Source organism: Anopheles coustani, chromosome 2 (assembly GCF_943734705.1).
Source record: "Anopheles coustani chromosome 2, idAnoCousDA_361_x.2, whole genome shotgun sequence".
Taxonomy (NCBI): domain Eukaryota; kingdom Metazoa; phylum Arthropoda; class Insecta; order Diptera; family Culicidae; genus Anopheles; species Anopheles coustani.
The window spans coordinates 39605513-39630142 of NC_071289.1; the positions used below are offsets into that span (position 1 = coordinate 39605513).

Below are 24630 nucleotides of genomic sequence, written 5' to 3' on the forward strand. Positions count from 1 at the left end.
AACACACATTTTTAATCTTCAGTTTATTCAACTATAGTATTTGTATAATATTCGCAGGAAACAATCTGGTTTAAAACTATTTTCTTACTCAAGTGCTAAATGTTCGTGAGATATTACTGCAATCTTTCGTCTATACAATTATTCAATTTATTTTTCTTTTATGTGACAAACGCAATCGCTTGTAAATATCTTATGGCTAACTTTTCCGTTTGTTAAAATTATGTTGGGTTTCAAAAACATACTCATGGGAGTTGCTGAACTGAACGAGACGTTCTACAAGGGTTCTTTTTTTGTGTATACATTTCAATGTACTTTAGTGTTCAGTTACAAAATTTTGAGAATTATAAATCTTTTACAGTCGCATATGTAAGGATGGTGTAGCGTTTTTTTTTAGCGTCGTGCACTAGCTTTACTGTACCTTGGTATGATCTACCTCTGTCTTCCCTAACAAAATATAATTTTATTTTTTTATGCTAATGCGAAAATTACCTAATTCTAAGACATTGTTGTTTGTTTTTCGTCACATACTCAGGCGTAAAAATAAAAACACAATACATAAACACCCAAGAGACTACAGTAAACGCGCGGAATAAACGTTTCAGTTGCGAATTTTAAATTGCGTTTGAATTCATTGAATTCAAAAATGTATAATGATAACGTGACCATGTTGCCGTTGAAGATTTGCTCTTACGCGGCGTCCTGATGTTGCGTTGCCGAAAGCAGCACACCTCAACCATGCTTCAACTTCATGTGCCGCTTAAGGTTGGCCGTGCGCGACAGTACCGCACCGCAGATATTACACTTGGTGCGGCCACTGTGGATGTGACGGTGCATGGCCAACGATTTCCAGGTAGCAAAGCTCTTTTCGCACTGTTTGCACTTGTACTTTTTCACCACGTCCTTCATGGCCCGCGCGCTGCTTTCGAGAATTTCCGCCTTCGAGTCCTGCTGCTGCTGCTGCTGCTGCTGCTGCTGCGGCTGTTGCTGCTGCTCATTGGTATCTTCCGGAAACATGCCATTCACGTCCATATCGACAATCTCCATCTCGAAGCTGTTCTGTCCCATATGCTCGTCAGTGTCCTGTCGGTCGGATATGTTTTCGTCGACCAGCTCAAACCCTTCCTGTTGCGTGTAGGTGCCGCTATCACCGCTGGTCGGATTGATCGGTTCCCCTACGTTGATGTACTCTGTCATTTGCAGTTTCACGTCGTTGTTCTCCGCGTTGACCGAATCCCCGTAAACCGCTACCTGCTCGTGTTCCTGCTGCGTCTGCCCGTACAGTCCCATACCGTTGTCCGACTGAACGGAAGTGTTGGCCGAGTTCAGGGTGGTGTAGTTTGTGGTCGATTTGTCACTGGTGCTGCTACCTTCCTCCGATGGCTGCTTGGTTGGCGTTTTGGTTATCTTTACGATGCGCTTCGGTTTTGGCTTAGGACGGGCTGCTGAGACGACACTTTCCACCAGTTCCTGCAACGCATTAGCCGACTGGTTCGCTTGATTCGCAGTGGTCTGACTCTGCACGGTTCGCTGGACTATGGTTCCCGCTACAGGTTGCACAGGTTTTATCATGATCTTTTGCGAATGCACAACTTGCTGCTGCTGTTGCTGCTGTTGTTGTTGCTGTTGCTGTTGCTGTTGTTGTTGCTGTTGTTGTTGCTGTTGCTGCTGTTGCTGTTGCTGTTGCGTTTGCTGCACTTGCACATGCTGTACCTGTTGAACTTGCTGCACCTGCTGTAGCTGCTGCCCTTGTAGCGTTTGCTGCCCGAGCGGTACGGAAAGGGCACTGGCCAGATCAGCGGGTTTCAGGGTAATTTTGTTGATGAACTTGAAATCTTGTGGTCCTGACTGAATAGTGGTACCGGGCTGCTGTGATTCCACCTTTATCTGCGGCACGATAGACGAGTTGGAGGGAAGAGTAAAGTACACCGGTTCTGTCGTGATCGTAGCAGTTGGGGCCAATGTTTGCGCCTGCGTTTGCAGTATCTGCTGCGCTAGCGAGGACGTCGGTTGATCCGGAATGGCGGTATGCTGCTGGTCGTTGTTAGTATCGGCTAGGCCACGTATGGACAGCAACTCTGCCGTGTGCAGAAACGAAGGTAAAGCTTCCTGCGATACGCTTACCTCGCCCTGGTACATGAACTCCACCAGCGAAAGCAGGTCGGCATACTTTACATTCTTAAATATGATAACGGGATGTTGACAAGGGTTTTCCTTGAAGATGTCCTTAAAGTAGGAACTGCAGGCAGAAAGCAGCACCTTGTGGGCGCGTATTTTGCGCCCCTCACAAAACAGTGTCACATCTACAAGATCTTCCTCGTAGCGCAGCGCATCGAACGCACCCGTAATGTATGTGGTATAATCGTTCCATCTTAGCGAATATTGCTGTTGGCTCGACATCTTCATTTGTCTCCACTAAGAGCACATACAGCTAAGGACGCACTTCGCGGCAAGTGCGCGATTTACTTCGGTAATAATTATGTTCCCAGGACGAATGTAATGCCTCAGCGCACGGCAGACGCGGATCTGTTTGCTGCGAGCTATTAAAATGAAAATACCACAGGTACCGTCCGTCGAAGGCGCGAATTTGTTCACTTTCAATCAGCAAACCATCAAAAACAAACAGCGTTTCGAAGGACTGAAGAATCAAGCTGAAAGGTGCAGGGCTGACAAGTAATGGAAAAAAATTGACAACTTCTTCGGTATGGACTATTGTACAACCCTACGCTATGCTTATTATTTATTTCGGCTGAACCAGGACGTTGAACACGTTTATATTGACAAACCGGAATTATTGAATCTGTAAAGAAACAAAAATCAGTATTATTATGTTAAAATGGGTATGCATCTACAACAACAATAATATTAAAAATCATGTGATTTAAAAAATCTTTCCTGGCAACACTGCCTGTCTAGGGTCGACTTAATTTTACACTAGTGGTGGGAAAACCAAATCCCTGAGGGATTGGAATATTTCGATTCAAATCCGTTCTGAGTTTCCGATCTCCGAATCCGAATCCCGCACGGTCATATCACACGTGTACTTCGTATTAAGCTGATTTTGGCGAAGTCAAAATCGAATTGAATCTAGTCCTAAACGAACCAAATCTGATTCATGTCCCATTCCGATCTTATCCCATTCCGAATAAACGAAATACAATTGATTAGAATCCGTCATCGGTCGACCCTTCCGAATCTACCGAATCGCAATTCTGCCAACACTGTTTTACACGTTCTGTCAATACAACAAAGCGCTTTATTATTTTGGAAGCCGCTGAGAAGACAAACGTGACTGAATTAATTTAAAAGTTTTGTAAAGAAATACTTATAGAATTCCTAAACATGGATGATGATGCGGAAACCTACAAACTTTGGCGCATTCGCAAGACCGTGATGCAGCTTAGTCACGACCGGGGCTACCTCGTAACGCAAGATGAACTGGATCAAACGTTGGAACAGTTTAAGGAACAATTTGGTGATAAACCTAGGTAGGTTCTCCACAATAAAAGAATGTTGGATCTGGGTTTGAGTTTTAAACGCACTTTTACTTGCAGCGAAAAGCGACCAGCACGCTCTGACCTTATCGTCCTGGTGGCACACAACGATGATCCTACGGATCAGATGTTCGTGTTCTTTCCGGATGAACCGAAGATTGGAATCAAAACAATCAAAACATACTGTACCCGCATGCAAGAGGAAAACATTCACCGGGCCATCGTAGTGGTACAGGCCGGCATGACACCGTCGGCAAAGCAATCTTTAGTGGACATGGCTCCGAAGTATATTTTGGAACAATTCCTCGAGTCTGAGCTGCTCATCAACATTACCGAGCACGAACTTGTGCCGGAGCATGTGGTTATGACACCGGAAGAGAAACAGGAACTACTTGCAAGATACAAACTGAAGGAGAACATGTTGATGAGGATACAGGCTGGCGATCCGGTGGCACGCTACTTCGGATTGAAACGTGGACAGGTGGTAAAAATCATTCGACCCTCGGAAACTGCTGGACGATACATCTCCTACCGGCTTGTGTGTTGATAAATCAAGTGTATCATTCTAATAAAACGGGCAACATTATGCCAAACCACGAAAACAACGGACACCGTGTGTTATTAGCGTTCTTTACAGCAATGTTTATTTAATACGTTCGCCTTTAGATGTAACGAGGAAACGAACATTGCTCGGCACCGCAGCCGATGGGGTTGTTCTGGCTTATTCCGACGGGACTTCAATGGCTCCGCTCGAGATATCTTCGATGACCTCGTGGGGTGCTCGTCCATCAATGGTGCATCCGACGCTGTGCGCCGTACCAAGCACCTCCTTGCAGGTTCCAGCCAGCTCGCGGGCCATGGATCGGGGTCGCATAACACGCGCAATGCTGATCACTTCGTCGAAGGTGATGTTACCATTGTGCTTAACTGTAGCAAAAACGATGGATAAACAGACACACACAGTACACAGTGAGTTAATAACATTCATCACTCTCGGATACACCCTGCTGCTGCGGTTGCTTGCTGCAACTAATCACTTACTGTTCTTCACCTTCTTGCGGTCTCGTGGCGGTTCCTTGAGGGCTTTCACGATCAGGGATGCTGCTGACGGTACAACCGAGATAGTGGCCTGTCGGTTCTGGATCGTCAGGCAGACAGTGATCTTCAGGCCCTTCCAGTCGCCGGTAGCCTTGGCAATATCATCACCAACCTTCTTCGGAGACTGTAAATGATGGAGAGAGTAATGAAATCAATGCTGGTTCCTTTTGTTTACATGCCCATTGCACAAATGAGCATTCGTATGCGCACTTACCAGACCGAGGGGACCGATCTTCGGGGCGAGGGAAGAGGTAGCACCGACTTCACCACCGACGCATCGCAGGTACACTGCAAACAAACAGAAACGGAATAACATTAATGTAAAACTAACTGCATAGCACATGTTCACATGTTTCAACGTCGATCTTTTTCATAAATTCCCATAAATGCATGATAAACGGACATGCCCGGGACGGAATCTACAAATACGTGGAACTGCACTGAAGGGCCAACAGTGGTGCAAAACACGACTTTGAACGGCCCGTGTGGATTGTTTTACGCCACAAATTTTCACTCCAGGAAACCTACCCTGCTTAACCTCGTTCGGGTCGAACTTTGGCGGCATTTTGGAAAGTTCTAAGACGCGTCGGAATCAAAATTATTGAACACTATCAAAAGTGTGTTCACACTCGGGCGTAAAGATGCCGGAAAGAGAGAGCAGAAGACAGAAGCATTGACAGTTGCCGGAAATGATGGAGGGTAGTGTTGGACGTTGCTATGTGCACCCAATGGGTTCGGGAGTTAACGCTGATTCCCAGTGGCGTTCTTATCGAATCCAGGGCAAAAGCTACAGATACACGTTACATTGTTTCCTCTTCACTTATTATAATTACATTAAAAGATAAAAATTTAACAACATATCTCATTGAACGATTTTTAAGATTTACTCCATCTAATTTAATTTTAATGGCCTTGAGTACGGCTCCAATGCCAGTTCCTCGTAAAATAGTTCCGCAAAATCGGATCCAATCGCACCCCTAGCCAAATTGACAGTTCGGACGATACTTCCGGCAGAATTGTAGGTGGCTCATTCGGTTGAACGGTTAAATCTGTTTGTTTTATTACATTTGTGATAAAAAGTAAGAAAAACTATTAGTATTATATACTAAAACTGATGAACTACAGTCCGAAAAGAAAAAAGTATCGTTTTTGGTACAATTACTACGGATTCAACATCGAACTACAAGTTCCATGAAATGAAACTCTCTGGTATGTTTGTTTTTTATTTTGTTGTTTGTGTCTTTTGCTGCCTAAAGCTGTTCACGTAACATTATTTTACTAGTATTCCACGTTCCAAATCTTTTTGCTCTTTCTGTTTCATGTAGGCTAGAAATATTGTCCAAAGTAAGCTGCACATGCTGACGAATGGAACACGGTTCTTTTCGGGTACTACAGAAAAGTTGAAGGTTTGTATCAAGGGCCAAATACAAAGCGCCACCTGTTACAAGAAATAACAATACGATATTTGTTATAATTTCGTACAAATGACTTTGCATCTCATGAACAAATGCCATATATAGTAGTATATGTGGAAGGTCTTATTTGGAATTTCTGTTTACGAAATCAAAACTTCAGCTTACCTTGTAAGTCGGAAGGAATTTTACTTGGACTTCGTTCAATGACTCTTTAACGGTTTTTGATTCTAATAAACTCATGCTAAAGTAAAATGCCGTCATTGCCATCGGTGTATAGCTAATTTGCTCCGTCAAGGCCTGCGAGTTTAAATGTAGAAACAAATTGAGCTACGCGTATCAGTTGGAGTTCCTATGGATTGAATCGAAAATTACCTTCGCAATGGCTGATCGCAAATCTTGTCTTGGCCACATGATGGAGGCAACGCGAATCCAACAATATAGCGAAGGTGCAACTATGAATCCACCGTAAACGAGGAATCTGCAACATTTTTTCCAGTCGATTTCGTCTGTACAGTTTAAACATAACGGAAACATGTGAATAAATGATTTAAAAAACCGGAGTCACTTTGAACTCACTCATCTTTTTGCCGGCAAGTTTCTGCTGTATGAAACATCCCGTCGGCCATAGAAGACTATACGTAATCATGCCCCTTACAACGGGATATCGTTTTATCCATTGCAGTGAACGAGATATCATTTGAACTTTAATTTGAACCGCACTGGAAGACTATCTACTTCCGCTTACTGTACGCAACACAGAGACTTCGTTCTCGCTTTCTTTCTGTGATTCAAACTATCAGATAAAACGTCCTGGTATTCTTCCCGCGCGTGTCCAAATGCAACAAACGACAGACGAAACCGTACTACACGAGCAGCAAAATCGCTATGTTCTTGAACGTAGACATTGAAAATTACGTTTTTGGCACGACATCGATCATGCGAGCGAAGAACCACTAACAGGATCTCCCACCACACACAGGTGCAAAAGTAAAAACACTGGTGAAGTCGTTTCGTTGTAGCGGTAAGGTTTTTCACAAAACATCCCAAGAAAGCGTTGCCTACCCGACTGCTACGATTGATAATTTCATTGATGCGGCAAATGAACGCATTTCACATTGATTAGCTTTGCACAGGTCGTCGTCTGCACGAACGGATGTTGGTTTTGTATGAATGAATTCGTCCTCGACCCCTGCTAGGCGAAATCGATGACGTCGACGACGGAAACACATGCGAGTTAAAAATAAGCGTTAACATAAGCTCGTGTGACTCGTGTGAAAACGGTGTACCGTGTTTTCCACGCGCGCATCTTTTTCACAGCTGATCGCAAACACGCCGTACAGTGCCGGAACAATTTCAGCGCCTCACTGTATTTAACATGAAGCCGAAGCAAATCTCAATTTTAATATTTTCATTACATTACATTCAAAAAAATGTAATTTCGACTCTTGAACCAGAATATTTTCATTTGAATATGTAGAATCGCATTAAATATAAAATTTAGTTTGAACATACAACATGCACACTAGTAAATGTTAGTATTATACATCAGGGACAAAAATAGAAAAGCAGGATTAATTGTATACTAAAGATTGTTTTTAAATCGAATGTCGAATGGTCAGTCTGAGTTACAAAATGTTATAATGTACCTCAGTTTCAGTTTTCAAAAGACTAACAGATCTGAAGGGAAACGGTTTGTTGTAGGATCAGAAACGAATCAGCAAAAAGCGTATTTTTTTTTAATTGAAAAGCAATATATGTACAAAATTGGGGCATGAGCGCCGGGGCTCGCCACCTCGACGACGTGGGTTCGAATCCCAACCAAGACCGGACCCTCCCCTGTATGAGAGGACTGACTATCCACTTACACACAGAGTAAAAGTCTCGTAAGCCCTTATTGGGGCAGGCCTGACCAACAAGGTCGTTACGCCAAGGAGAAGAAGAAGAAGAACCTTCTAATGACGCAGTGTTCTTTTCATTTGACTTTCAATTCATTCAAATCAACGAACCCTGTTTGAAAAAAATAATAAGAATATGTGACACGATAGCATTTTCCAGGTGATTTTTTTTATTATTCTCAACAAGTTTAAAGCAGTAGTAGGATGTCATAATTGTAATAGTCTAAATTTTCTGTTTTAACTTAGAAAACTTGGAGTCAAGAAGAAACTTCCTAGTTCTTTACACACATGAATATATACAAATACAACAATTTATACACGTATATATTCATGTGCGTATAAATATTCTTTGATAGATAAATACTCTAGCTTGATTTTGCTGGTACTTAAATAAACTTCTGTTTGATTTGATCACTCTACTGAACTTAACTTAGCATTAACTTCCTGCTTCGGGCACATGACGCCCGATGGAGTACAGTTAAACGACTGTGTTTTTCTGATTTATTCATTTCGTAGAAAATAAATCCTAAACCTATTAAAAATGATAGTTTCCATCGATTGAGTGCTTGGGGTAGGCGGTCTTGAAAGGACATAAAGTCATTTTCCTGTTGATTTATTTTTTACTTTTTATTGTTTGTGATAATAACCTTTTCCAAATAGCGTGTGTATGTGTATTTCACAGCAGCAGATTCTTACCATTGGTCAACTGGAAGTATGCATGCTTACACATGCCACCATTACAAGATATTTCCTAATAATAAAAGTATTTTCCCTTAAGCAGCCTGCATTACTTCTTCGTTCATTAAATTCCAGCTTCTCATTCTAAAACATATTCTTGATGGACGTCAAACGTAGTTTTCAAAGCACCGAAGGGAACAAAAGAAATAAAACAATTAAAACTTCTTGCTGTTAGCAATAATGTTTGCTATGAAAATTGATTCGCTTTTCGTTATCATTTGGTTTGAATCTTGGTGTGCATAAACATTATTTTACGATGTACAAGCAAGTTTGTAGTGTTTCTTTTTTGTTTCTTTATCACAATTGTTAAATGTTTTATTATTACGCATTTGCATAGATTTAAACCCTCTTACATCAGAGAATGGTTATAAAATTTGAAATGGCATGTAACTAGATGCTTCACTTAGTTTGGTTTTAATTTTGTTAGTGATTTCTTTTAAATATTATTGGTATTATTATTTCACTTTCTAGCAGTAACTTATGTTTCCTCTCACTTTTACTCCCATTACATGAAAATGAGCTTTCCTCGCTCCGCTATCGTGTTTATTTTTTTGTTCCACTGTACGCGAAGACAGGCCAGTAGCTGCTAACGAAAATATATCCTAATGATGATTCACGCAATATTTGCCTTGCCCTATCTCCTAACTGAGTGTAGCGTGAGTAAATAAAACCTATGCTATCTAGAGACAAGCTAACTATCCTTCAGCCGCACATACTCAAAACATTAGTAAATTAGTTTAAAATGTTCTGATTTTCCGTAAAGCCTTTCGCTGAAAGAGCTTTCTAAAGATATTTTTTCTGCTTTTAGCGCTGTTCAGTTACAATACATTTGGTTTCAGTATTTCTTTATTTCGCTCTATCAATTTTCATTTTTGGTTTCTCAAACGTGTTCGAACACTTCGAATTGCTACGATTGGTGTCGTTAGTTTTGTTTTGCTTATTTGCCTCTACTGCTAATATGTTTGCTAATTTTTATGTTTTCTAGCGTTTGCTTCCGTGCTCGCTAGCGTCCCGAATTAGGATTGTGATTTTTTTTTTGCAGCAGTATATATATCTTATATGTTTTGCATCCACCGTATCGCAAACTGGCCTTCCGGTTGCCTTACCCCTAATGCCTCCTTTAACTTAAAAGGACACGGATGTCTTGTGGTTCTTATTATATTTGAGTTTTGACGATTGAACTTTGAAAACGATAACAAATTGCAAGTCGCAATCGTGGTTTAGCTTGATTTGAGTATTATTTGCTTTCTTCTTGAAATTACCAAATACTAGTGAATCATTCATAAGAGAGATGAATTTTCATCGTTTATTGTTTACTTGTTTGTTTTCATACGCCGCTAGTCCGCCATACGTCTGTGTAAATGTGTGCTGCTTAAGGTATCTACTAGAGTATTTCTTTTTTCTTTTTTTTTGTTTGTTTTTGGTTTCATTTGTAAGTACGAGCATTTTTTGTTTTTTGTTCTGCTATGCAACATTGCTTCGATTTTGTAGGTTCGGTACTAAGAACGTTCGCTTCTACCGCGTCTTCGTTCACAATGCAATATGTTCCTTTGGTTTGATTTGATTTATATTTATTCTAAAAGATGCACTTTTGGCAGAGCAGAAGATAGTAAATTATTGTTTGTTTGCTTAAATGTTGTTTCCATGTGTATATGTTACCCAGCTGAATGCGGCTTTGTCGTGTCGCAGCAGACGAGCGTTTGCTGGTTTACGAAATATCGAAGACGAGGGAAAACTTGAAACTTAACCGTACTACATTGCTGTAAGATTGATATTGCTAAATTATCTACATGCCCGCCGAAGGCGCCCTTCGATTCGTACAATACATTTGTTTGTCACGCTCAACGTACGAGATTGTAGTATTTTTTCGCTTTTCTCTTTCTAGTAGTTTAAACGTTTTTAGAGACGGCAAATGCTACGTTGGTAGCTGTGAGCGTTTTGCTTCTTTAATGTTGTTTTTGAGTTTTTCGTTTGTTGTTGTTGTTGTTGTTTTTTTGTGGTTGTACTTGAGTACTTTGCTTCCGTTACGTTAAGGTGTGATGCCGCCGTGCCGACGTTTCCATTAAATGTCTACATGAATTATTCAAATATAATAAAAATTTCAGGTGCACTTTCTATGAACAGTGAAGAGATTGCATCCGCGGGGCGCTACCGTGGACCCGCCGATTTGAACGAGCAAAATGCTCGCTGAGGATGGAATAGTTTTTCAATTTTATGTTTCAAGTTAACGAATGCTTTTTCTTTTTTTGCTTATTCATTTGCCTGCACTTTCGTGCACATCCATTCAAGAGCGTTCGTTTTCTTCGTTGCAGGTTGCAGGAAAGATTCTGAAAATAGGCTTGCTCGAAAATAGTTGAAATGCAGCCATTTTTCACCGCCCTGCTCCAGTTGCAACCTGGCTTCGACTCCAACTGTGGTCCACATCCGTGCCTTACGAACGGGGCGTTAGCACGTTTGCGCCCCTTTTTGGCGTACACCGTTTTACCTTTCTACCATTACAAAGTGTTCCACGTCAATCGGCGCTTCAAGGTGGCCAAAATATGTTTTACTTTTATTCCACTCTCACTTTAACCCTTTGTGCTCTACGTGTCCAATTCCTTCCGACAAAAATAAGTGTCTTAACAATAATGGCAATGATTGCAACGGGTAACGTTCGCGAAGAAGAGAACGTTCAAGAGAACTAAGTAAGACGATCAAAATTAGTAAATCAACGCAACGATTAGTATCACCAGCATGTTTCATTTCCTAGCGCCTTACCCCTTAAATGTCCATCGTTACCTAACTAATCGGTAATATATCTATATATATATATATGTATGTATATATATGTAGGTTAGCTTGATGCTGGTAAAAATCACTTGAGGCTGCTCGGCTAATCCGATTGGCAAAACGGTTTCGATTTCGTTTAATGTTTGATTCTGTGTTTCTATTAGCTGTTATCACCGCCAGTTGCTGGTAAGTGTGCTTACCCGTTATAAACGTTTAAATCTTTTTTTTTCGTTTTTCGATTTTTTGCTTCAAGTTTCCGCAAGCATAGTGTAGAGTTATAGAGATTAGCGATCCATGAGCTTAACTTGAGTTGTGTTACTTCTCCTGCCCGTAGGTACACAACAATATCATCGCGTGCCATTGTTTGCTTGTTTGTAGGGGTCGAGTGAGTTATGTTTTATCCACACCCACACGCACACACATTCACCCCACTGGCATGTGGGTCGCTGCACGCCATCGATAAGTTTGTGTTCCTTAAAGTCTCCTCTCAATTCAACCCCGATCCGCTTATGATCTCCTTGCGAACAATCGAGTTGTGAAACTCAACCACTAACGGTTCTAAAGAAGTAAATAAACTATGCAAATATAGTTTCCAATAAATTGCTATGATAAAAACGTCTTCGCTGACGAACGGGAAGCCGGGGGGGCCCGAACCCAGACCGTTTCCATCCCCGTTGCCATCTCCACCTAGCTATTGATGATATGCTGCGCACTTTAAATTGCTTTGAATAGTTTTACTAGTTGAAAAATAGAAAGTTTATACGCCATTCTCTTCACCGCCCCGATCGCGATCTGAGTGATTGTGGTTAGTGTATTGGCTAGACTTTAAACCTAGGTATTTTATTTTTAATACGCATCTTTATTGGTTTGGTTTTTTGTGGTGCTCTTGAAATCCCGAAAGAGAAAGAGAGCTGCCGAAGAGCGCCTGTGTTTTATTTGTTTCTTGCTTGTTTCACCATAGTTATGCTTTAATTGTGTAGTTTTAATATACATACATTTTTTTTGTTATCAATCACGAGCCTTTCGTAGCAGAACCAGAAGCGAAGTAGAGTAGCGGTACGTCGAGTGTTTTTTTTTTTGTTCTGTGAGATAGTTACCGCTTTGCACCGAGTATAATTGTTGCTTAAGAGTTACGTAGAAACTTGTTTTTTTTTTGTTTGGAAAGGTGTCTCTGTTCATAAAAATTATGACTGTATATTGCGTGTTCGCTACTTGATTTGCGCTACCGGTTGCGTTTGTATAAACGGTCTCTCTTGGCCAATACAAGAAACTCTTCCCTTCCCGATGGGAGGACGGCAAAACTAACATAAGATTGATACTTGTTGCTACTGTAAGACCGCTATAAATGCCAATCGTTTCACTGTGAAGCATTTGACGCTGACGGTTTGGTGATAACGTTGGTCAGAGCTTTTGAAGCAGAAAAGTGGCAGAACAGATGCAAAACGGAATTATTTCTAACGGAAACGGTTCGTTCTGTTCCGCAACAGGGTTTTGCTACGTTTCCCATTGCTTTCAAGGATTGAGCCAGTCACATCGGGGGTGGAGATTACCTTGTGACAGTTGGATTCACGCATCGACCACTTCCACGGCACTCTGATTCGCCGCCAACGGCACGCTGTCCCCGCTGTCGTTCATCAGCGGCTTCCGGTTCAGCAGCATGCGGAAGCCATGGTGGGGCTTCTGCTCTTGAACTTCCTGATTCTGCTGCTGTTTCTGCTGCTGCGACTGCGGCTGCTGCTGCGGCTGCTGACCAGCGGAGCTCGGTTTAGCAGAGCTCGCCACGGTCAGCGGTTTGGCCGGTGCCACACCGTTGGTCGTTCCTTTGCCGCGCAGAAAGTTAAACAGCGACTTGCAGTTGCTGTCGAACGCCCGGAAACTGCAGGAAATCCTATATCTAAACTTCTTCTCGCCCAACAGCGTGGTGTCAATTGACTTCAGACAGTTCACTAATTGCTGTGCCTGGATCTCGCCACCGGTGCCGGGTTGGGGAGGGTTCGCCAGCCCGCTGGTGGTGCTGACTGTGCTGCTCGTCGACTGGAGCGTACCGGTTGCCGTGGCGGAATTGTTAAATTTGCTATCTAAAGCTGCCTGCTCGAACAGCAGACTTTCCAAGCTGACGCTCAGCGACTTGAGATGCAGCAGGTTCGGTTGCAACATGCCTCGACGCGATTGCTTCTGCTGCTTGCACGGCTTAGAGTGTGCATTCTTCAGCTTCACCAGCTGCTTGTGCTGCTGCTGCTGCTGCTGTTGCTGCTGCTGTTGGGGCTGAGCCTGACCAGCTGGATACGACGGTTGCTGTTTCTGCTGTCTCTGCTGCTGATGCTGCTGCTGCTGTTGCTTGTGCTGCTTCTGATGCTGCGACGGCGTTTGCAAGCAGCCGTGCAGCGCTAGTGCTGAGCCACGTTCCGTAACACTAGTGGCGACGTTTACAAATTGGTTACTGGTTACTAAATTCTCGTTTTGTCACTGAATTTCGCAGAAGCTAATCTTTTGCGATTCTTTCTGCTCCTCACCCATGCTGATGTCTTCCTCCTTGGGTGATTCTGCCCCACAAGGCACTCCGCTTTCGCTAAGAGGCCCCGGAGGGCAGGCTGATTGTCACCGTAGGGCAAGTGTGGATATCGGCGGTGGACGCACTGGTTTGTTTTCGAGGATACGCTCTATTTCCAGCATCACACCGGTCGATAACCGTGGCAGTAGCTGGAAGAACATGAACCAAAAAACGGACGTGAATATCTAAACTTACTTACACATGAAAAAGATAAATTTTACAGATTTATCGAAAGCCATTTTTCAACCACAAATATTTTCACTCTTAACGAGTGAATAAAGTACAAACAAATTCTTAAATTATATCTTATTCGCACAAAACCCAAGACTCGCAAACAGTAATATTTTAAGAGGATGAAAACAATTGACTGGAAAGAATATTTGATGACCCAAGAGTCCCAGAAGCGAAGTTTTTAAACGAGCTCTTAAATAAGATATTCAAGTACTACTTTCTAAAACGCTTTAAGCGTACTAAGATTACTTTAGAAGTTATAGGTAAAAAAGCATGTATAATAAGTTTTGTTTGCTTAAGTTTTACCCAGACCAGAAAAAAACAGGTAAACTGGGTGATTATATCATGAAACCCGAATTTATTTGCCTTTGGAGCCAAACTTCTCCAAAACAACATTTCTCAAAAACAAATATTTTCCGAACTAATAAGTCTAGCAGACTAAAGACAATTTATGTCCCAAATACTAGAATTGTTTGCATTTCTGCAAGTTTTAAATTTTAATAATTACAAAGTAGCCATGGCTTGTTTAACAGAAAAGCAAGCTTAGAGTGTCTAACGTTTTGAAACTTATATTGTGCAATCTATAGTGTGCTAACCATCGGATCCTTCAATTATATGGAAACATGGCTTGGAGATCGCAAGGAGTGAATAACGCTGACCTCATTAGACAACTTCAAGGTACATTGGTTTTCTTCTACACAGGAGATTTTCGATTTCTGAATTTTAATTTACAGGGCACTCTTTACGTTAATAGAAAATAGGTTTATCAGATCCAAGTTGGTGGCTCAAGCAATGAAGAAAACTGATCGCAAATATTACGTTCCGGAGCGCTCGAAGGCGTATCTGGATTCGCCACAACTCATTGGCTATGGCGCTACTATTAGTGCACCGCACATGGTATGTGAAAGTGTAGAAAATCTGCGTTCTTTTCAATCGTTTCACTATATGTTTCCCAATATCGCCCAAAGCATGCCTATGCAATGGAACTTCTCCGACTGAATTTGACCCCGAATAGTAAAGTATTGGATGTGGGCTCCGGGTCCGGTTACCTCACCGCTTGCATGGCACGATACATTCATCAAAAGCCAGCCGCTACTGGATTCGTGGTCGGTATCGAACACCATCCACGTTTGGTGGAGCTGGGACGCAAGAATATTGGAAAAGATGATCAATCGTTGATCGAAACCGGGAAGGTGATTCTCGTCGGTAGGTCGGGCGATAATAGTCGATTTTGCTTGTTTACTAAATTTGTGTGTTCTCCTGCGCAGAAGGCGACGGTCGTCAGGGATACCAACAGCACGCACCGTACGACTGCATCCACGTTGGAGCGGCTGCACCCGAAACACCACAAGAGGTCAGTAAGGCTGCAGTTTAACATCAATTGGTATCTTCAGTACGGGCAAGTCCTTTTCTTCTGGGTAATTTTCAGCTTATCAATCAGCTGAAACCAGGCGGAAGACTTATTGTCCCGGTTTGTGTCGATGACGGAAAGCAACAGTTGATGCAGTACGATAAGGGATCGGATGGAACTATATTCCAAACTAAACTGATGGATGTCAACTACATCCCCTTGACGGATCTTCAACATTGAAACGAACGACATGAGTTGTCCTCCATTATAAGCTTCCGTAACAATATACTCGTTTTTCATCATAATATCGTTAATCTCGTCGTAGAGTTCTTTTTCAAAATTTCCGAGTTTTAATATTAGTCAATGTCTACTATTTTCCTACATGGGACACATACCTGCAGCGCCTGCAAGCTTTGATGCAGCTGTTCTGGAGACGTTGCACCGAGCAGCAGACACTGGACTGGTTCATGCTTGAGGGACCATGCAATAGACAGCTGGATCGTGTTGCAGCCTAACTTTTCCGCCAGATTGCTAATGTCCCGTGCTTTGTCATACAACCGACGCACTTCATCCTGCGGAGTAATAATGTTCCAGTAGTAGAGTGAAGGGAATTAATATATACGGCACAGCTGCAACGCAATCGCGCATCTACTGGACTCACCTCTCGGGTTACTTCATCCTCGATCCAGGAGTAGGACTGACTTTTACTCTTCAGCGAACCCTTCGGAATCCAGAGCTTGTCGCCGCCTTGCGCATCGCCCAGGCACATCGACAATGGTCCCCAAGCCATGAAGCCGACGCCGATTTTGTTGTACATCTCCGGCAGATACAGCTCGGCCTTCTCGCGGCAGAACATATGGTACTCCGACTGCTCCACGATCGGTGTGACGCAGTTGAACTGGCGACAGTTGGTGTAGGCCTCCATAATCTGGCTCAGGGCCAATAAAACGAGCGTCCATGGTTAGTTGAAATAGTGGAGCATTGAGTAAAACAGACAACTCACCTCAACTGGCGACCACCTGGCTGTTCCCCAATACATCGACCATCCTTGCGATATGACGTAGTTCATTGCTCGGACAATTTCTGCAAGTAAGATGAGAAGCGTTCTTGTAGTGTGATAAATACTTTCGTTGGGGAGGGATATTTTCCAAACTGAAACAATTGTGGAAGACATCAGATTGGAATGTCATATTATAGTTGACTTTAATTTCGTATTTATCCCACAATAAATACCTTGTCGTCAAAATTACCACAATTAAAAATAATTTTAATAAACCAATGCTTTTGAACCTCTCAAACATTTATGGTTAAGGCTTATAAACCCGGCAACAACACATGCTTTGTAATCGCAGATCAATTGTTGCATAAGAAAAATGTGTAACATATTGATGTTGAACAGCTTACCTTCCATCGGACACATCGAGTCCGCCTTGTGTACCAGTATGACGTCGATGTACGGCAGCTGCAACCGCTGAAGGCTCGCTTGGACACTTTCGATGATGTGTTTTCTCGATAATCCGCGCTCCTCGGACCTGGCGGCAAGAGTGTAACGGGTGGCGAAAAACATTAAAAATAGATCTCCATGCACGCAACCATCTGCAGCGCGGTATTCGCGGCCCCACGGTTGCACGGTTCGCTTACTTGGTGCTCCAATATATTTTTGTTGTTATGACGAAGCTGGTTCGCTTCCATCCGGCCTTCTGAATGATCTTCCCCAGCTCGATTTCCGCCCGCGTGCCTGCAACGAATGGATGGGGAATGGAGGTAGAAAGGCGGTTAGCTCGTGTCTGGTTTTTGTCTCTGCCCCAGGGCCCAACTCACGGCACCTACCTGAATGCGCTTCGGAGAGATCAAACAGGTTGATGCCGCTGTCCACCGCTAACCGGAGGATCGCCTCAGCCTGCTCCTCCGAAACGCCCGGCGAGAAGATGGGCCATGTGCCAAGGCCAACGTTGGACACACGTAGCCCACTCTTGCCGAGGTTCTTGTAACGCAGCCCGGGCGTCGTGGTGGCATGGGTGCGTATCTGAATGCCTGGATTCGACCCGAGGCTCGTGGAGCGACCTGAAACCGGATGAGCAAGCAACATATTCATTCTCGGTGTATCGGTAAAACAATCGACAGATCCGAAGGAAGTAGAGTAATTTAGTTCCCACCTGATGGTAGAACAAAGGTCAAACTTTTCTTTAAATTCCGATACAATTTTGTTACATAATCATATTTACACCAACGTGGTTCCAAAAAAAAAACACTCACGCCGTCCAAGTGCTTACGAAACTTCCATCAACCCCAGGGAGGTGGTAGGAGAGTTTTTCGGGTCAGACTACTTACCGAAATCAAGTTGAGCGGTCGTACCACTGAATTCCTCCATGCAATCCAGAGAAGCTATGGGAGCACGGCACCTTGGGAATAAGAGCGGGCGGCAAAGAGGAATCCAATTAATTACTGCCACTGGTCATATAATTAAGTGAGGTACGGTGAGAGCACACCAAGATCGTAATAAAAGTGCGAATGGATGGAAAAAGCCCAGTGCCAACTGGCGGCAAACATCTACAGACTGCGCTGGCCAGCGGCTGACCTACAAATGTAGTCCAGATTGGACACGCCGATCGATTTTTGATTATGAAAACACTAAATCATGCTGTTCCCGTTTGCAAGTGGCGGATGTGTTTGTTCGCAAGCCTTCAGGAGATCGTGCGCGAGGTGCATCGAACACACAGAGGAAAATCAAAGCCAGCGTTGTGTAACGTTTTTTGTTTTTTTTTTAAACATCATGAACGACTTTGTCAAGTGGATTTCTATCAGTGAATTTAATATCGTTTACACATGCAAAAATTTATGATTTTTTCCCACTTCAACACATTCTTTTTGAAGAGCTCATAAAGTTTTTAAACTTGCTGCGCAAGTGCCGTTACACTTTCAAAAATAAAATATCCTGGCAGAAATAAACAATAAGAATGGCACTAGCTTTCCTGGCCCTTTCAAACTTTATCGTTTCAATGTTAGCTCCATCTTCAAGAAATACCTCAAACTCGGGTGGTCAGTATCGATTGAAACATCGACGCTTCTGGTTCACCAACGAACAACAATGTTGCCAACCAATGTGCGGTTCGTTCGAAGCATTGAAAAACGGAAAGAAACCCAACGGCTTCTTGCACCGGCTAATATTAACCATACCGATGCCATTCGCGTGCGGTGCCGTGCCGTGCCGGGCTAGGAAGGTCTAATTATAACACCGAAGGTAGCACAAATGATGAGCATTCAACCCCAAAAACTGTTTGTCAACGCGGAGAATTGTCGTCAACGAACACACAACAATCGTGCTTGATGAGAAAAAAAAGAATTCTAACCTAAATGGATCCCAAATAGAAGGAGAATATCATGGCTCTTTAATTTTGGGCTTATTTCAAACACTTCAATTTATTTTATTTATTTCGTTTGTTTCTGAAGAAATTACGAGTGACGTATTTTTCCCATCAGAGCCTATTGATGAATTTGCACTTGACCCACACTATCTATTTCCGTCTGAAATAAACGCGATATGTAAAACGTGGCATTGCTGGAAGAGTTGGTTCCCGCAGCACCACATCGGACATCCATTCCGTCGGAGTTTGTACCTGTAGATCGTAACCGGATTGGAATCTTCACTAATATTGTCATTGTTAACGTTATTGTCGTTATTAGTTTTTGAAGCAACATTACATAACACGATCGACATACCGGAAACGTCCTTTTTATGGGCTACTCAATTCCTGTTTCACCACTTCTTTTCGTTATTTTTTTTTTGTTAGCACTATCCGGAGGTGTTCACTAGGAAGAGGAAAATGTATAAATATCTATGACTACAGTGTCGTTGTTGTTGTTGTGATAAAAGTGTAGTTTTTCGAGCACCCGTCGCCTTTAAGGAAATATTCAAACTGTCCACTTATCCACTGTGCTCAATTAGAATAAAAAAAAAATAACAAAACACCTTTAATCACATGAACACATACACATGTGTGTGAAACCGAGCACTCTGACGCGGGCACTGATCTATCGGATCTGCTCGCATGCTGGATAGGAGTAGTTCCCAGGAGCAGGAGCATCACTGCAGGACCGCCGGGGTGGAGACCCGAAATGTCGCATACGAGTAAAACTGCACTACTTTCCGAACCGCGGCAAACGGTTCCGCTTGGAACCGAGAACCGATCCCAGACCGCATGCTTGCTGTATAGTTGTTGGACCGCGCTATAGGAGCAAGAGTGTGACACACTTAGTGCACTACACTACACTGCGTGCACGGACGTGAGACGATGCTGAGAGAGAGAGAGCGAATACAATTCGGACAAACAAGTCAAAAATTAAAAAAAATGGACGCTGCTGTGCGGAGAGAATTGTGCGAGTTGTGAATGCGATGAAAGGTTGAAGAGAAAAGTATAACAACAAACACAAGAGGAAAAGGAAAAAGGAGTTGGCAGAGGAAATAGATCAAAGAGAGTCAAACAGTATCGTGAGAGATAATAACACTGACATAATGGAGGAATACAAGGAATGGAAACGAGATAAAGGAGTTGAAAAACGGAAGACGAAGGAAGCGAAAGGGATGCAGATAAGTGGGAGCGAGTAGTAAAAGGCACGTTTTAGTGTATCTTGACAGGACAGCACACTGGTGGATAAAGTGAGACAAAGAGTGGGCCAGGTGTGAAACGTGGTATGCTTTTGTGATAAGTACATTATTCCGTTGTCATTCAGAAATATTTTCTTTTTCATCGTTTTCCCTTCCCTCGATTCTGCGGCAATATTGGACACAAGATTTTTGTTCTTTTGCATTTCTTACGGCAGCTACACTAGAAAAGAGCTGCAAACACTTTAGACAATATTTCCGATCTACTTAGCCATGACACGAGGGTTTTTTTGTGTTGTATTGTGTTATTATCCAATGTGCCACACTTTTTTCAAACGGTTGAACATTTTCTTGTGCACTTTATTTTATTGGCCTAATGATAGTACGAACCACGAGCGTTCACTGCGCAAACGACACTCTGGAAAAAAAGTTTGTTTTTTCTCTTGTTAATTTCGCACTGCGCCAGTGACAAAGGAAGTCTGAACTTTTTTAAACTAGTCCCGGGAAGTGCGAAAACCACCGCATCGTATCACGCAGCCCACACCGTACCGATTCCCACGCGTAGGTGTCTCACTCTGGCGATGATTAATGAATAATAACTCGATGTAATTATGCTTATGTAACAACAAAGGATAATAGCTGGCGGAGGTGTTCGATATTCCTTTCGATCGCTAGCATTCCCGTTTTACATCACACCGTACGCCAATGTATTGGCCACATTTTCCTTTTCTGCCTCTCGGTACATGCCACTACATTATCACATAGACATTTCGAGATACACACGCTTGCACTACACCAGAACAAGGACGTATCCAGGACGATGTTATTTTCTTATTCTTCCGCACACACTTGACTCGATCGGGAACCGTGCTTCTTGTACCGGGGCCAGAAACACCGTGTTCGCACGTGTACAGCACTGTTCGCACGATTTAATTGACGACTAGACACCAAACCGGAACGGAACAAATGATAAATTAAAGCTTTACATAACACACTGTGAAGACGGAAGCGAACACGCGAAAGTTGCGGCAGTACGGACGGCTGCAAACGCATTGACTTTTTAGCGGCTCCATCATGTTTATTCCACCCTCGGTATTTTTCGCTCCCGCTCTCTAGCTCTCGCCATGGTCGGGTGTCCTGCGGGTAGCGTCCAGTGCCACTGGAGACCTTCTGGAGAGCGCCGGAAAAGTGCTGCCGTTTTGCCGAAAGCAAACAAAGAGCAAGAACCGATCCGAGGACATCGCTCGGGCGAGCGCCGAGAATGTAGCGAGTTTTCCACTGAAAATCACAACTAATGCACGGTTCCAAAACGTCAGTTTGCGTTGGAGCTTTTCTGGCGAGAGAAAATGTCCCGAAACTCCGGTAAAACAATAAAGAGAGATAGAGAGAAAGAGATAGGAAAGCGGGAAAGGAAAACGTGTCGTTGATGTGCAAGAAAGCAAGGAAGAATTGATTGAAATGAACACCTTAAGGCGCACAGCAGGGAAATTATTAAATTTAAAGCTGTTAAATTAAAACAAACAAAACACATACAAAAATTCCGCACTGAGAAGAACATTTAAATTGAACCATGAACATTCAGACGCCAATTTAGCCAAAAGAATTCTTTTAGCAATATTTCCTTAATCACAAAGATCTTGGGGCTTAGTTTTCAAATGAACCTCCCAAGATCCAATACTTGGTTTTGATAATCGTGGCTCATACTTTCCATTCGACACTTTTAAACCCGATTAATACGATATTGAAAATGTTCACCGGTGCAAAATGTATGTAAAACTTTGAACCTACAGCATTTTATGGCAGGCGTCCGACTGGGACTGGGAGTATATTGTCGATATTTCGCTTTCCGTTGAGTCTTGTCGTCCCTTGGGAAATTCTTGCAACCGTGTCGCTTCTTGAAAGCCTTTTTCCTGCTGCACTTTATGCAATGCAGCTGCCGCCAAGCAAGCGATACGTTGCTCTTCCTGAAAGAACACAAAAAAAGGTACAAAATTGAAGGTAGTTTTTTCGGCTCTGAGGATTAGATGGGTGAAATGCCCAGATTGGCGGTTCAATCCAATAATTTAGCTAGGATGATTGTTCTGAGTATAATGTTGTAGTTATGATACAGTTTAGTTTTCTCATTTCTACTATTCTTTGCCTTAAGCTACACCTTCCATTGTATTAGCTTTGTTTTTAGATTTTTACCTGAAGATGCTGGATAGAAATTCTACACACACTTCATTCGTTCAAAACTTTAAAATTAAACTATAGATATTTAACATATAATAATATTATTTGCACTTATAGCTTAAAATCCCTCGTTTTGATACTAATGTTCCGTTTCTTGGTGCACTGTCCACCTTCAACTATTTGTATCACCTGTTTGCGTACAACATCTTTATGCCCAACTCCTATGTCTCATCCCACTTCCCAATAGAGCGCGGGATGCGATTTGTTTGTCCTTCTGTTGTTAATTATGACATAAGTTAATATAAAATAAATGTGTACTGCAATGCACAATGAAAAGTAAAACCTTTCGATAAAATTTTTAGTAAAATAGTAGCAGTAGTTTGCTGGGTGTCAGTGTTCGTATATGTTAACCAATAATTCAAACAGTTTTCTATATTTTATATGTAAACTCCGACTGTATTGTTATTTAGTTTATACAAACAAATGGTAGTTTTTAGATCGAAGCGTTTGCTTCATGACCAAAAATGAATTGTTCCCCTAGACACAAAAGCTGCCTGATGGAGGCGCCTGGTGCCTCTCATGGAAACCTCTAAAATACCATTATTTTTCCTTAAACGAATTCAAATCGTATACTTTTTAGTAACTGTGCATTTCAAATTTACCAAGACACTTTGTTTTTTGTATCTGAACCTTGTATATTAAATACTTCAAATTGGCAGCTGTAACTTAAATTCATAAGCATACTGAAAAGCTTACAAGATTTTTTTAAAGTTAAAACTAACAGGATTTGGCTGCATTTCAAGTATAAAAAGTATTTACAAATAACGGAAAAGTTATGCAATGATTGTGTTCAAAGCATTAAACATTTTCCGATTAATTTTGATGATAAAAAATTAGACTAGTATGCAGATATGGGAAGGTATTTAAAATAAAAAGGAACGTATGAAAATAAAACAAACATTGTTTTATTTTAGTGTTTGTCAAGAGGTCCTTTGCTAATGTAAATCGATAGCAAAACATGAAGCCGTACCAACCGTACGATACATAAGTGCTTAACAAAACCTCTAGTACAACTCTTGCTTTCACTTTGCTGTGCGCCATCCGAAACGCCACCACTGGAATCCATAATTGAGCATCGGTCTGGCAGGCTGCCCACTTTAAGCAAACATGCGGTCTACTCCATCAACATGCAGTACACTCATTCACAATGGATAGCGTGGACTAAAACAGCTCCTCACCAGCCGACTGGCTGCGTACTGTATGCCCACCAGGACACTCGACTGCCGGAATGTGTCGTGAGTAGGCAATGGAACAGGTTAGTCAAGGTGTAATTTATACAAACGACGGTCAGACAATCGATTCCAAGTGTGTTCCTGCAAAGTATGGTATGCAGAACTGGCATTCAGCATACCAGGGGTGAAACTCCGCGGTCAGAACTTCCGTACAGGACGACCTTGCAACCCGTATACCAACAGGTGTGCATGTGCACCTGTAGGAGCGCAGCGATATTTACGACACGGCGTCCCCCATCATTTACCTCCTTCGGTGTAACCGCCGTGCTGCAGTGTAAGTTTTCCGTCAGCGTCAGCGTCTGCCCACCGAACACCGTCTCCTCTAGTAGCGGCGACTTGCCACCGATGACCAGCGGTGATTTTTCCTCCGTACTGCTTGTGCTCGGTGGCATCCGCCCTGGGATCGTTACGGTGCTGCCATCGGAGTAGTAAGAATCGCCAGTTTGTCGCAACGTCCGTTCACTCGAGCTGCTTGAGGGCGGTGGTGAGGTGGCTAGGACCGTCACGGCGGACGTTGTAGCCGCTAGGGCGGCGGCCTGTCGTTCCGACCCGAGCTGGGCCTGACGTTCCCTCTCCTGGGCCCGCCGCTGGTTCAGCAGCTCGTTATCAAGCTGCCTTATTTCCCTTGCTTCACGCTGCAGGGAGAACGAGAAAGAAAGAGGGCAACAGGAGAACGAGGAAAAGCGGTCAAAAATGGTAGACCAAGGCAGCACCTTGCTACCGTTGCAAACCTTGCAATTGGCGGCGTCGAGCTTCTGTTGCTTGTGGTGTTGCTCTCGATCGGAGGACTCATTTTTCGCCCGTTCTTTCTGCTTCTCCTCATCGGCTTGCCCTGCTTGCAAAGTGTCCCAAAATGGTACACATGAGGGAGAAAATGTTGTTTCAGAAGAAAAACAAATGTAGCCAGTTAGTTTCTATCTTGGGTTTTTCACGTGTTTCATTCGACGGGAAAGTTGCCGTGCTAGATTTGTTGCAAATCCGGCCAAAACCGGGTAGGCTGCGAAAGAACTTACTTGAAGAACTT

General features: G+C 42.8%; 4 protein-coding genes across 4 annotated transcripts; 2 read left to right on the top strand and 2 right to left on the bottom strand.

Moving 5' to 3' along the window:
- On the bottom strand, positions 1–2613 carry LOC131261915 (GATA zinc finger domain-containing protein 10-like). The gene has a single exon (XM_058263772.1). The coding sequence runs from the start codon at positions 2401–2403 to the stop codon at positions 730–732; it is 1674 nt and encodes a 557-aa protein (XP_058119755.1). The 5' UTR covers positions 2404–2613; the 3' UTR covers positions 1–729.
- Positions 2614–3247: 634 nt separating this feature from the next.
- Positions 3248–4098, top strand: LOC131267138 (DNA-directed RNA polymerases I, II, and III subunit RPABC1). The gene is made up of 2 exons (XM_058269915.1): positions 3248–3485; positions 3552–4098. Exons 1-2 carry the CDS (start codon positions 3340–3342, stop codon positions 4036–4038), a joined length of 633 nt encoding a protein of 210 aa, XP_058125898.1. The 5' UTR covers positions 3248–3339; the 3' UTR covers positions 4039–4098.
- A 9-nt stretch (positions 4099–4107) lies between these two features.
- LOC131267139 (large ribosomal subunit protein uL11) lies at positions 4108–5273 on the bottom strand. The gene is made up of 4 exons (XM_058269916.1): positions 5118–5273; positions 4804–4877; positions 4533–4713; positions 4108–4418 (listed from the first exon to the last, which is right to left on the bottom strand). The coding sequence occupies exons 1-4, from the start codon at positions 5152–5154 to the stop codon at positions 4213–4215; spliced, it is 498 nt and encodes a 165-aa protein (XP_058125899.1). The 5' UTR covers positions 5155–5273; the 3' UTR covers positions 4108–4212.
- Positions 5274–5634: 361 nt separating this feature from the next.
- On the top strand, positions 5635–15815 carry LOC131267244 (protein-L-isoaspartate(D-aspartate) O-methyltransferase-like). The gene is made up of 7 exons (XM_058270064.1): positions 5635–5798; positions 5920–5995; positions 14776–14866; positions 14943–15085; positions 15157–15394; positions 15457–15542; positions 15618–15815. Exons 2-7 carry the CDS (start codon positions 5945–5947, stop codon positions 15777–15779), a joined length of 771 nt encoding a protein of 256 aa, XP_058126047.1. The 5' UTR covers positions 5635–5798; positions 5920–5944; the 3' UTR covers positions 15780–15815.
- Positions 15816–24630: the final 8815 nt, after the last annotated feature.